The sequence below is a fragment of the Geotrypetes seraphini genome, chromosome 12 (genome assembly GCF_902459505.1).
Source record: "Geotrypetes seraphini chromosome 12, aGeoSer1.1, whole genome shotgun sequence".
In the NCBI taxonomy this organism is placed as follows: Eukaryota; Metazoa; Chordata; class Amphibia; order Gymnophiona; family Dermophiidae; genus Geotrypetes; species Geotrypetes seraphini.
The window spans coordinates 100,437,935-100,450,986 of record NC_047095.1 but is presented as its reverse complement, the minus strand read 5'-3'; the positions used below and the strand labels follow the sequence as shown (position 1 = coordinate 100,450,986).

General features: G+C 42.5%; 1 protein-coding gene across 1 annotated transcript in view; it reads right to left on the bottom strand.

Moving 5' to 3' along the window:
• Positions 1-3,989: 3,989 nt before the first annotated feature.
• LOC117346176 (vomeronasal type-2 receptor 26-like) overlaps positions 3,990-13,052 on the bottom strand; it is an 81,548-nt gene continuing 72,485 nt past the window's right edge. Inside the window, exon 6 of the mRNA XM_033915578.1 lies at positions 3,990-4,885. Within this exon, the coding sequence (XP_033771469.1) occupies positions 3,990-4,885 (896 nt within the window). The remainder of the gene's footprint in view (positions 4,886-13,052) is intronic.

The window sequence follows — 13,052 nt, the reverse complement described above, 5'->3', positions numbered from 1 at the left end:
AGGTTCTGGCGAGTCCTATTAAAGACTTGTTCAATAAATCTCTGGAGACGGGAGTGATTCCTGGGGATTGGAGGAGAGCGGATGTGGTCCCTATTCATAAAAGTGGTCACAGGGATGAAGCAGGAAACTACAGGCTGGTGAGCCTCACTTCAGTTGTTGGAAAAATAATGGAAGTTTTGCTGAAAGAAAGGATAGTGTACTTCCTTGAATCTAATGGGTTACAGGATCCGAGGCAACATGGCTTTACAAAAGGTAAATCGTGCCAAACGAACCTGATTGAATTTTTTGATTGGGTGACCAGAGAGCTGGATCAAGGACATATGCTAGATGTAATTTACTTGGATTTCAGCAAAGCCTTTGATACAGTTCCTCATAGGAGGCTGTTGAACAAACTTGAAGGGCTGAAGTTAGGACCCAAAGTGGTGAACTGGGTCAGAAACTGGCTGTCGGACAGACGCCAGAGGGTGGTGGTTAATGGAAGTCGCTCGAAGGAAGGAAAGGTGAGTAGTGGAGTCCCTCATGGATCAGTGCTGGGGCCAATCCTGTTCAATATGTTTGTGAGTGACATTGCTGAAGGGTTAAAAGGAAAAGTGTGCCTTTTTGCAGATGATACAAAGATTTGTAACAGAGTAGACACCGAAGAGGGAGTGGAAAATATGAAAAAGAATCTGCAAAAGTTAGAGGAATGATCTAATACCTGGCAACTAAAATTCAATGCAAAGAAATGCAGAGTAATGCATTTGGGGATTAATAATAGGAAGGAACCATATATGCTGGGAGGAGAGAAGCTGATATGCACGGACGGGGAGAGGGACCTTGGGGTGATAGTGTCCGAAGATCTAAAGGTGAAAAAAACAGTGTGACAAGGCAGTGGCTGCTGCCAGAAGGATGCTGGGCTGTATAAAGAGAGGCGTAGTCAGTAGAAGGAAGAAGGTGTTGATGCCCCTGTACAGGTCATTGGTAAGGCCCCACTTGGAGTATTGTGTTCAATTTTGGAGACCGTATCTGGCGAAGGACGTAAGAAGACTTGAGGAGGTCCAGAGGAGGGCGACGAAAATGATAGGAGGCTTGCGCCAGAAGACATATGAGGAGAGACTGGAAGCCCTGAATATGTATACCCTAGAGGAAAGGAGAGATAGGGGAGATATGATTCAGACATTCAAATACTTGAAGGGTATTAAAGTAGAACAAAATCTTTTTCAGAGAAAGGAAAATGCTAAAACCAGAGGACATAATTTGAGGTTGAGGGGTGGTAGATTCAAAGGCAATGTTAGGAAATTCTACTTTACGGAGAGGGTGGTGGATGCCTGGAATGCGCTCCCGAGAGAGGTGGTGGAGAGTAAAACTGTGACTGAGTTCAAAGAAGCGTGGGATGAACACAAAGAATCTAGAATCAGAAAATAAGATTAAATATTGAACTAAGGCCAGTACTGGGCAGACTTGCACGGTCTGTGTCTGTATATGGCCTTTTGGTGGAGGATGGGCTGGGGAGGACTTCAATGGGTGGGAGGGTGTAGATGGGCTGGAGTAAGTCTTAACAGAGATTTTGGCAGTTAGAACCCAAGCACAGTAATGGGTAAAGCTAAGAAGAAAACTAAATTGTATATGGGATCTGTTATACACACTGATATGGATTATTGAGCTGCATTGGAATGGGCAGGGATGATAGATGCTGCACATAGCTTGGTGGATGAGAGAGGGAGAAATTTGGATGTGGCAGTGGAAGTGTTGAGAGAGATGCACCCTGGATCCCTCTCTCTCATTCTCTACTCCCTTTGCAGCAAGGGGGGAATGAGAGGAAGATAGATAGGGGTGGAGGAAAAAGGAAGAAATGCTTTTCAGGAGAGAAAATAGAGGGATAATGATCCAGGATAGAAGGTAGTGAAGATGCTGTCAATGAGAGGGAGGGAATAGAGAAATGCTGGACCATGGTATGAGAAACCAATGGACAGCAACCACTTGAAGAAGATAGGAAATTGGAAAAAAGAGAAACCAGAACCAACTTGATGGAAAAATAAATCTCTAGACAACAAAGGTAAAATAAAGATATTTATTTATTGAAATATGTTAGCTTTAGGAAATGTATATAACATAAGAACATAAGAAGCGCCATCTCCGGATCAGACCATCGGTCCATCAAGTCCGGCGATCTGCACACGCGGAAGCCCTGCCAGGTGTAGACCTGGCGTATTTTTAGTCACCCATATCTCTCTATGCCTCTCATAAAGAGATGTGCATCTAGTTTGCTTTTAAATCCTAGGTCGATTCCGCAATAACCTCCTCTGGGAGAGCATTCCAGGTATTGATCACTCTCTGCGTGAAGCAGAAGTTCCTGATATTTGTCCTGGACTTAACCCCCCTTAGCTTCATTCCGTGTCCTCTTGTCCGTGTCAAATTGGACAATGTAAATAATTTTTTTTTCTGCTCTATTTTATCAATTCCTTTCAGTATTTTGAAAGTCTCGATCATATCCCCTTGCAGTCTCCTTTTCTCAAGGGAGAACAATCCCAGTTTTTTAAGTTGTTCCTCGTATTCCAGTTTCTCCATGCCTTTTACTAGCTTCGTTGATCATCTCTGCACCCTCTCTAGCAGATTTATATCCTTCTTTAGGTTGGGAGACCAATGTTGGATGCAGTATTCCAAGTGTGGTCTGACCATTACTCTATAGAGCCTTTGCATTGTGTTCAACAGAAAAGGAAAGGCATTTCTGGTTTTATTTCTCCTGTGTTGACGTACTTGCTAACCATTGCTGTGGCCAGATGATGAGGACCCTCAAGCTATGTCAGCTGAGGACCTCCTCCAAAGTTGGCCAGAACTCCCCTCTACTAAGCATAGCAGTCACTGGAGCATCCCTGAGCCACTGAGGTGCCAACATCTGTGACTCAGGGATGCTGCTTCTGTCTGCCAAGCCTGGCAAAAGGGACCCTTGGCCATCTTCAGAGGAAGTATTCAGATTAATTAACTTGAGGGTCCTCACTTAGAGTATTTATATTTTATATTTACATTAGAGGCTCTGGCAGAGACCTGTTTACAGTGTCTGTATTCTTCCCAATTAATATTTCCAAATTAATAAAGTGTCTTTGCTTATTTGTAAATGGGTTTCTACCAAAGCCTTTAATTCAGTAGCATAATTAAATGAAATAACTACTTTTGAAGTTTATGTGGATTGGTGGGGAAGGATTCAATTCCAGTGGGGATGGGCAAAGATGGATTTATTTTCCTGTGGCAACGGGTTTGATTCTGGTGAGGGCGGGTTTGATTTCTGTCCCAGTGCAACTCTAATTTGCACATGCAACTTAGGTAGGCTTGCTTGATTTCCTCTTTAAAGAAAGAGGACATTTGGCCCTGCTCCATTCTGCCCCCACCCCTGCCCCATTTTGCCTCTTGCTCTGCCCTATTGTGCCCCCACATGAACCTCTCTGAGCCTGAGGCTGTATCTGGAGGGCCTCTCTGCATGTGTGGATGTTGATGTGATGACATCACGTGCATGTGTGCATGCATATGACATCATCATGCTAACACTGATGCATGTGCAGTGGGCTTCCAGAAGTGTCCCCAAGCTCAGGGACTTCCAAAAGCTGGACAAACTGGCAGGTTTTGGAAATCCCGCCAGGCAACCAGACAGTCCTCTGAACCTCTAAAAATAGGACATATCCAGGTTTTCCTGGGTGTCTGATAACCCTAAACTTATGACACCATGTACAGAATTTGGGCCTAAGAGGAGAGTGCAATACGTGCGAGTACTTGCCTACAGCTTCCAGGTCTTGACTGGTCTCAGCCCTGATCCCAGCTCAACAAATTGGTTATATGAGTGATCCACTCATATTTCCATGAAAATTGTGTCTAAAGAGGCACTTAAGGTCACTTCAAGGCTTTGAATATTCAATGGACTGTATACAAGTTGGAATGTAACTTTAGAACTTACAAATTTTTGACATAATACAAGAATTGTTTTTTTTTCTTTAACATTTAGAGAAGTTTAAGTCAATTTATTTTTTAGTGATATAATTCCTGTTATTCCTGTCAGGCTTCAATAGAATAATGTAACACTTGGGAATAAAGATACATCCTAGTATTCCAGAACCAGAGGCCAGTATAGCAAAAACCTCCACTGCCACCATATACTTGCCCCTGGTGCTCAAGTATGTTGGGATAAAAGACACCCAGACACTGCAGAACATCAGCATGCTGAAGGTGATGTGCTTGGCCTCATTGAAGCTGTCAGGTAGATTTTTTGCTAGAAAAGCTACAATGAAGCTGATACCAGCCAGAAATCCCAAGTAACCCAGAACACAGTAAAGTGCAATTACTGACCCTTCATTGCATTCAATTAATATTTTTCCAATTTCTGAATGAATGTTATGATGTGGGAATGGAGAAGCAGTACTCAACCAGACAAGGCACAAAATGACTTGAAAAAGTGAACAGGAAAGGACTATAGAGTATGAGACCCGGGGATCCATCCATTTCCGGAGCTTGCTTCCAGGCTTGGTAGTCTGGAAAGCCATGATGACAGTGATTGTTTTTGCCAGGACAGAAGAGAGAGAGATGGAGAAAATTATTCCAAAGGCAGTCTGTCGGAGAACACAAGTCACTTCATTAGGACGACCTATGAATATCAATGAGCAGAGGAAGCAGAGCATGAGGGAGCCTAGAAGAATGTAGCTTAGGTTCCTGTTGTTAGATTTTACAATAGGAGTATCTTGGTACTTTATGAAGATTCCCAGAATGACAGCAGTGATGAAGAAAAAAAGAATGCTGATAAGTGTCAAAATGATTCCCAAAGTTTCTTCATGGGAAAGGAAGCTTATTATTTTTGAGACACAGACATCTCTTTTTTCATTGGGCCACTGGTCCTCTGGGCATCTTATACAGTTGGCCATATCTAAGAAGAAAGAAAATTTTCTTAGCATCTCAAGAATGGCATCAGTTTCCAAGAATGGCTAAATATTACTCTAAATTTTAAGGATACATTTTACTGAGAATGGCCGACATTACATCCAGAAATTGATTGCTGGGCCATGTCACTTGCCAGAGTAAACTAAAACCACATAGAGTGGAGTATTAATGTTATCAACTGTTGAGATCAACAGTGTTGAAGATCTGAAAACAAAGGCAGTATTAAGCTGACCCAAATTCTTATCCTTTAAAATCAAGACTTTATTAGTGTGACTCAAGAGAATCCATGTTTTGGCTACTCAGAGCCTTTCTGAAGGGTTTTGTGGTCAATAAAACTATAAATAAAAATTAACAAAAAAATTATATACTGTATACATTATATATATAAAAAAAATGTAAACTAATAAAGAATTAGGATGATCCCAAAAAAATGCATCTTATAAAGGTACCATAGAGGTGAAAAGCCAAGGTCATGATAAGGAAAACATAGGGGTCCTTTTAATAATAATAATAATAATAACTTTATTCTTATATCCCGCCTGTAATCTTGCGACTTCTAGGCGGTTTACAATAAACTAAACTGTAAATACAATCAAGAGAAGTTTTACTAAGGCACACTAGCTGTTTTAGCATGTGCTAAATATTAGCGTGCATTAAGGGCTACTTTTACAAAGGTGCATTAGGGCCTTAACACGTGGAATAGCACACGCTAAAATGCTGCACGTGCAAGCTGCTACCGCCTCCTCTTGAGCAGGCAGTAGATTTTTGGCTAGCGTGCGCTATAGCGCACACTAATCCAGTGTGTGCGCTAAAAATGCTAGCGCACCTTCATAAAAGGAGCACTAAATGTTAAAGCGTGCATTATAGTCTATGGGCGTGTTAGCATTTAGCGTATGCTAATATTTAGCATGTGCTAAAATGGCTAGCACGCCTTAGTAAAAGGACCCCTTATTTATTTGAAAACATGTGAGAATGAAGAGTGATGGTAAATGTGCACGTTCACCAAATAGTGTGAAAAGCTTTATATTAGAAAGATAAATTTGTGAGAGAAGAGGCTTCATGAATTCAAAATTATACAAATTAAACATAGTGAAAATGTATACTTGTGATGCATGTGATAAATAATAAACAGTTTGTTGTTTGAATTCATCTATCCAGGTGTACTGTATTGTGATAATCATTAGTGAGACTGTGTGTGAGGTGAACCCGTGATGTGAAAGAAACAGAGTTTGAAATGTACATACCCAGCATAAGTAGAAAATCAACATTGGAGAAAACTCCTGCCAAACTAAAAGAAAATATCACTATTAAAGCAAAGTAGATGTGGAGAGGCATAATAAAAAAAAGTCTAAGTCCCCTTTTGGCCTAAGGTCCTAAACGTTGAAAGTAGAAGTGGGGGAAATGTCCATTATCAAAAAACGTCCAAAAGGAGGTTTTTTTGATAATGGCCTGCCTCTAAGTTCAGCTGTTTAAATGCACAGACTACCACTACGCCTACACTTACCACATATAATGAACTAAAAAAAGCCTAAGTCCCAAACACCCAAAGCCAGGCCTTTTAGGTGAAGGATGACCCAGTCATTCGCCTAAAAACTGGATTCTGTAACCAGTGTTTGTCAAAAACAACACCGGTTACAGAATCCACACCCCCAGCAACTATCGCAGCAGGAGAGATGGCTCACCTCCCCTGCTGCGATGATGATCGCCCAACCCCCCAAACCGTGGCACTTTGGGGTGAGCTTTGTGGCAGGGCATCTCCATTGCCAATGATCCTTACCCTGAAGTGCCATGGTTCGGTGGGGTGGGCAATCGCTATCGTGGCAGGAGAGATGAGCCATCTCTCCTTCAGCGATCCACCCCTCCCTCTCTGATCAGATCGGGCAGGAGGAAGCCCAAGCCCTCCTACCAAGGCGACCACCCCACCATACATGACAACGATCCGGGCAGGAGGGAACCCAACCCCTCCTGACCATGCTACTCCCACCCTGCCTGACAACAATCCAGGCAGGAAAGAGCCCAACCCTCCTGTCCAGGTGACTCCCCTACACCTACCCCCACTAAGATATGGGCAGGAGGGATCCCAAGCCCTCCTGCCTTGACACAGCCCCCCACAACCACCCCCAGAAGCTTCGATCGGCCTGCCGAACACCCCCACCTGCCGACCTGCGAGACCCCCTCGCTGACCCCACGACACCCTCCGTACCTGTAAAAAAGTTGGACAGATGGATGGGTCCCAAACCCATCCATCCAGCAGGCCCACCATCCATCGAATGGTGGGCCTTAGGGCCTGATTGATCCAGGCACCTCAAACCCCACCCTCAAGTGGGGTCTGAGGTTCCTGGGCCAACCAGAATTGGCCCAGTAGTCTTAGGCCTCACCTGTGGGCAGGGCCTTAGGCACATGGGCCCAACCCAGCCTATGTGCCTGATATGGGGGTGTCGGGGGTAGGGGTGGCGTCAGCAGGATCAGCAGAGGGGTATTGTGGGTTAGCAGGTGGGGGGTGCTCGGCAGGCTGATCGGGGTTGGGGGCGGTCATGGGGGTCTGCATCAGGGCAGGAGGGCCTGGGATCCCTCCTGCCCATATCTTAGGGTGGAGCTAGGGGGTTCACCTGGGCAAGAAGGGTTGGGCTCCCTCCTACCCAGATCATTGTCGGGGAGGGTGGGGGATCACCTGGGCAGGAGAAGTTGGGCTCCCTCCTGCCCAAATCATTGTTGAGTGGGGTGGGGGTCATCTGGGCAGGAGGGGTTGGGCTCCCTCCTCCCTAGATCATTGTTGAGTGGGGTGGGGGGATTGGGCTCCCTCCTGCCCGGATAATTTCAGCGGGGTGGGGTGGTCGCTTGGGCAGGAGGGGTTGGGCTTCCTCCTGCCGGATCATTTTGGCAGGGTGGGGTGGTCACTGGGGTAGCAGGGCTTGGGCTCCCTCCTGCCCGGATCATGTCAGAGGAGGGGTGGATCATGGCAGGAGAGATGAGCCATCTTTCCTGCCACGATGGTTGCGGTGGGGGTTGGGTAGGTTGCTGAGCCGCTGAGCTGATGGCGGCAGCCACCATCAGCTCAGCGGTCCCTTTTTCGGCACTTATACCTGTTTTGACTTGGTCTAAGTCAAAATGTATAAGTGCCAACTAGGCAACCTGTTAACTATTTTGGTTATACCTGCTGTACACTTAGGTCTAGGTTGGCCCACTCCTAAAAACATGAAGTAGTTTTGGGTGAGTGCTGAACAGGAAACAGTTATTTTCTCAGACATAATTCAGATTGCAGTACAACCTAGATTATCTATCTAATTTGATGACCATGCCAGAAAGTTTACATCAGAAAAATGAAGAGGATGGTCCGGCCCATAATCTTTGCACTCCGTAGCAGTATATGCAGACACATCACCTCTGCTCCACTGGTAGAACACTGGTACAAGCAAGGTCACACCACCAAAGACCTGAAATTTGTAGTTCTCAGAATGATTAGATGTGGTATTAGAGATGATGATGTTGATATTCTACTACTAAAAGAAGAACAGAAACTAACCCCCTCCTTTACAAAGCCACACTAGCATTTTTAGCACTGGCCACTCCCGCCCTTTCCCCTCCTCTAGAAATGCCCCTTTTTGCTCTATGCATTTAGAGGCAGTGGAAAGGGTATTTGGACGATCAGGCTTTTTGATCATTCAAGTACCCATTTAGACCACTTTTTAGACATTTTTTTATTCCTATGAGCATCTGAGTTGTTACCGCTGTGGCTGGTGCTAAAAACGCTAGCAAGGCTTTGTAAAGAAGGGGGTAATATTTGATGTTCAATCTTTAACATCCAATTGACATAGATCTTTCTATGTTTCTTTGGCAGGGTTTATGTAACATATGGCAACACCACAAGGGCCATCAATTTTAGGTATTTTTGGTGTCAGATGTTTAAGCAATGATTTAAAAAAAATTAACACATAGGGAGATGTTAAAATACTTGAAAGGTATTAACATAGAACAAAATCTTTTCCAAAGGAAAATGGTAAAGCCAGAGGGGATAATTTGAGGTTGAGGGGTGGTAGTCTCAAGAATAATTTTAGGAAATTCTTCTTTACAGAGAGGGTGAATGACTCCTGGAATGCGCTCCCAATAGAGGTGGTGGAGAGGAAAATAGTGACAGAGTTAAAAGAAAAGCATGGGATGAACACAGAGAATTTCTATTTATTTATTTAAGAAATTTATAGTTCACATATCTGACAATTCTATGCAGATTATAGCCAAACATACATAATTAAAGCAGGACCACATACACAGACTACTCACAAAATAAAAAAAAAAACAACAAACCTATTACAGATTAAAAACTAAAACTCATTAAAAACAAAAAAAACTATGCTGCTTAACGCTTTGCACTAACCTTTACATATCTTTTGTGGACTGACTAAAAGCAGCATGCATTACTTAACATGAAAAAGTGTGTGTAAATAGTGCAGTTTTTAATCCCTTCCTGAACTGTAATATGGTAGGAGCTTGCCTTAGGTCCAGGGGTAGCTCATTCCAACAAATAGGGCCCTGAACTGAAAACATCATACTATGATAGCTGGATAGTCTCACATCTCTTATTGAGGGCACATCCAAACAAAACTATCCAATGATCATAAATCCTATGTTGGCCAATAAAAATGCAACAAAGAACGCACTACAACAGGAATGTTATCATTCAGAGCCTTAAAAATTAAACAGATAACTTTAAATTTGAAGCATGCATTGACAGGGAGTCAATGCAAATCCCTCAAAATTGGTGTAATATGCTCAAACCATGACACATGTGCAATAATGCATGCAATAGCATTTGAAGCCAATTGCAACTCATTAAGGACACATTTCAGCAGTCCTAAGTGCAAGGCATTGCAATAGTCAAAGACAGGATTGAAAGACATCACGATAGTAGTTCTAAAATTCTTGTTTGACAAGTAGTCCCTTAATCTGTGCAAAACTTGCAATCGGAAAAATGTACCTGACACAACTGATTTTACTTGTGGCTTAAATGATAATGTAGAGTCCAAAATTACACCCAAGTATCTGCATTGCTACAGTACTGGTACATTATTCAAAACAACCTCTGCAGGAAAAGCACACGGTTGGTTTGTACGACCAATGCACAAAATCTCTGTCTTAGCGACATTCAACTTCAACCAATTTTCACTCATCCAATCTTGAATCACTTGAAAAGACAAATACAGCTTACCCAGAGCCTCAGACATAGATCACTCAATAGGGATCAAAAACTGAATATCATCAGCGTAAAGGTAAAAATTTAAACCAGGTCCCTCAACTGCTTACATAGGGGTAGTAAGTAGATTTTAAAAACCATCACTGATAAAGCTGACCCCTGTGGAACCCCACACTTGAGGGGTGACCAACTAGATTTCTCCTGCCCAGACTCCACACAGAACAATCTGTTATCCAGAAAGGAGCAGAACCAATCAAGCCACACTCCTCCAATACCCAAAGCGCGCAAATTAATCAGAAAATAATGGACATATATTGAAGAACTGGACAGATTTGCATGGACTGTGTCTCGTATATTACCATTCAGTTGAGGAAGGGCTGGAGAGACCTTCAATGGCTGGGATGGTTTATTTGGGCTAGAGTCAGCTTTGATGGAGACTCCAATAGATGGAACCTAAGCACAGTACTGGGCAGAGCTCTGTGTTTCTGGACTAAGAAAAACAACAATTTTAAATTATATTATTAATTTATAGAGCATGTATAGTTGGGCAGACTGGATGAACCATTCAGGTCTTTATCTGCCATCATTTACTATGTTAAATTATTTGTTGCAATGCTGACCACATCTAATTTTATAGGCTTGGCTTTCATTATATTTATTCTAATGGTGTTTATCTTAAGTCCAGATTTAACATACCCAAGTATTGTTTAATGTGATTATTTATATGCCATTGATTAGATGCAAAATTTGAAACTTATACTCACGTTCCATTCAACTTGGCACATTATGTTTGCTTTTGGGATTTTTTTTATAATTAAAAAAAAAAAGTTCTATTATTTTTTGTTTTATAGAAGCTAATTTTTATACCTTACTTTTAATATTGGTATTCTTTTTAAATATGCTGATTTATCAAAATGGGACTCAATATTTTATCACTGTTACTTTTTTATTTGTAATGTTTAGCTCAAGGTCACCACACTAATTCACTGCCTTGCTCCAAACTATCTCCTAATTCATTTTGATTTATCTGAAATTGCACACCGTACACGTGAAATTCTTTTGTTTTCTTTTCCAACTTTGAAAGGTTGTATTTATAAAAGATTCCTTGATAGGACCCTTTCTTGAATTCTTTCTCATTTCAAAACTTTAGAAGATCAGTGGAAACTTACTTATTTGAGAAATTTGTTTAATTATATTACTCGAGGGTGTATTTATCAAAACATAATTTGATGTAATTTCACTGGTTTTTTTTTTTTTTGCAGCTTCTCTTGTGATCTGCTCTGAACTGTAAGGTATTGCGGAATACAAAAATAAAGTTATTATTATTAGATGGTTAAGTTGGATTATTTATCTGTTATTGTTCATCTGTAATATTTGTACGGTTACTTTTATGCCACATGCATTATGATGTAGTATTATCATTGGGTTTTATCATTTGATTTTATAGTTTTGTAGTTTTTGCTCTTAATAAGGTTCATCTGCACACTCATTTTTGGTAGTTACATTTCTTTTCATGTGCCAGCTGTGACAGGGAAGTTCCTGTCATGGTTAAAAAGACTGCTAGCCCAGTCAAAAGTACAGCCCTCAAACCATCTTCTCCTAAAAATAAGCCTGTATAGCCAACCAAAAGCCAGCTGTCATACAGCCTGGGAATAAGGAGAAAAGGCAGGTGATGTCACAGCCAGGTATTCAGGCAGGGAGGGCACACAAAACAATATCCCCTATTATTCCTTTCCCTGCTCTAAAGAGAAACAGAGAGTCAACACAGAAGGGGTGGAGTTTGCTACCAGGCTCTGCAGTCATGTAAGTCTCAAGCAGGAGGAATGCAGGTGAATAAATTAACCCCAGCTGACTCTAACAAGGAAGGCAGAGCAATGCACAAAGAGGGCAAGGTTCATACTTCTCTTATCCCCAGAAAAGAGGTTTTTCTCCAGGTCAGCCAGCAAGGACAGAAAGCCTGACTCCAATGAAAATAGTGAGCTCAGCTTAGAGGGAACATTGAGGTCCCCTCTCCCCTATCCTTTTCAACATCTACATGTCCTCTCTGAAACTCCTTCATCTATCCCCCCTAGAAACTCTCTACTCCTTTGCGGACGACATCCTCATCCTCCTCGAAACTGACGCGAACCTCTCGAACCTCGCCGAGAACATCTCCACATGTATTACGAACCTCCAATCCTGGGCCCAATCTGTACAAATGAAACTGAATGAGTCCAAAACCAAACTACTCTGGCTCGGCCCAATTTCAGATCATTTACCCACCTCCATCCCTCTACCTTCCGGCCCCACTCTTCAGCTTGAGTTCTCAAGCAAAGTCCTAGGCATCATCTTAGACTCCTCTCTCTCCTTCAACGATCACCTCAACTCCCTGGTAAAAAAATGCTTCTTCAGCCTCCATATGTTGAGGAAAGTAAGATCTTGCTTTCATCATTCTCATTTCGCCATCCTCGTTCAATCCACCATCCTCTCTAGACTAGACTACTGCAACTCCATCTATATAAGCCTAACTAAGAAAAACCTCCTTAGACTTCAGCTAATTCAGAACACCGCGGCCAAGCTTATTTTCGCAAAAGGCAAGTTCGATCACGTTTCCCCACTCCTCTCCAAGCTCCACTGGCTCCCAGTATACTCCAGAGTCCTCTATAAATGTGCCTGCTTAGCCTTCAAGATTCTACATGGCGTCCTTCCTCCCGTTATCCCACTCTTCTGGAATTCCTCAAACCCGCTCTCTTCTAGACCCTCCCAAAAACTGAAACTATCTTTCCCATCTATAAAAGGTATATCCCGCGCAGGAAAACTCGGAACATCCCTCCCCTTTAGAACTACGGAACTCTGGAACAACCTCTCATCCCCGCTCAGAAATTCTAGCTCCTTCCAATCCTTCTGTAAACGCTTGAAAACTTGGCTCTTCTCAAAAATCTAATCACCTCCCGTTCTCTAGTTCCCTGCCCCTCTCTATCTTCTC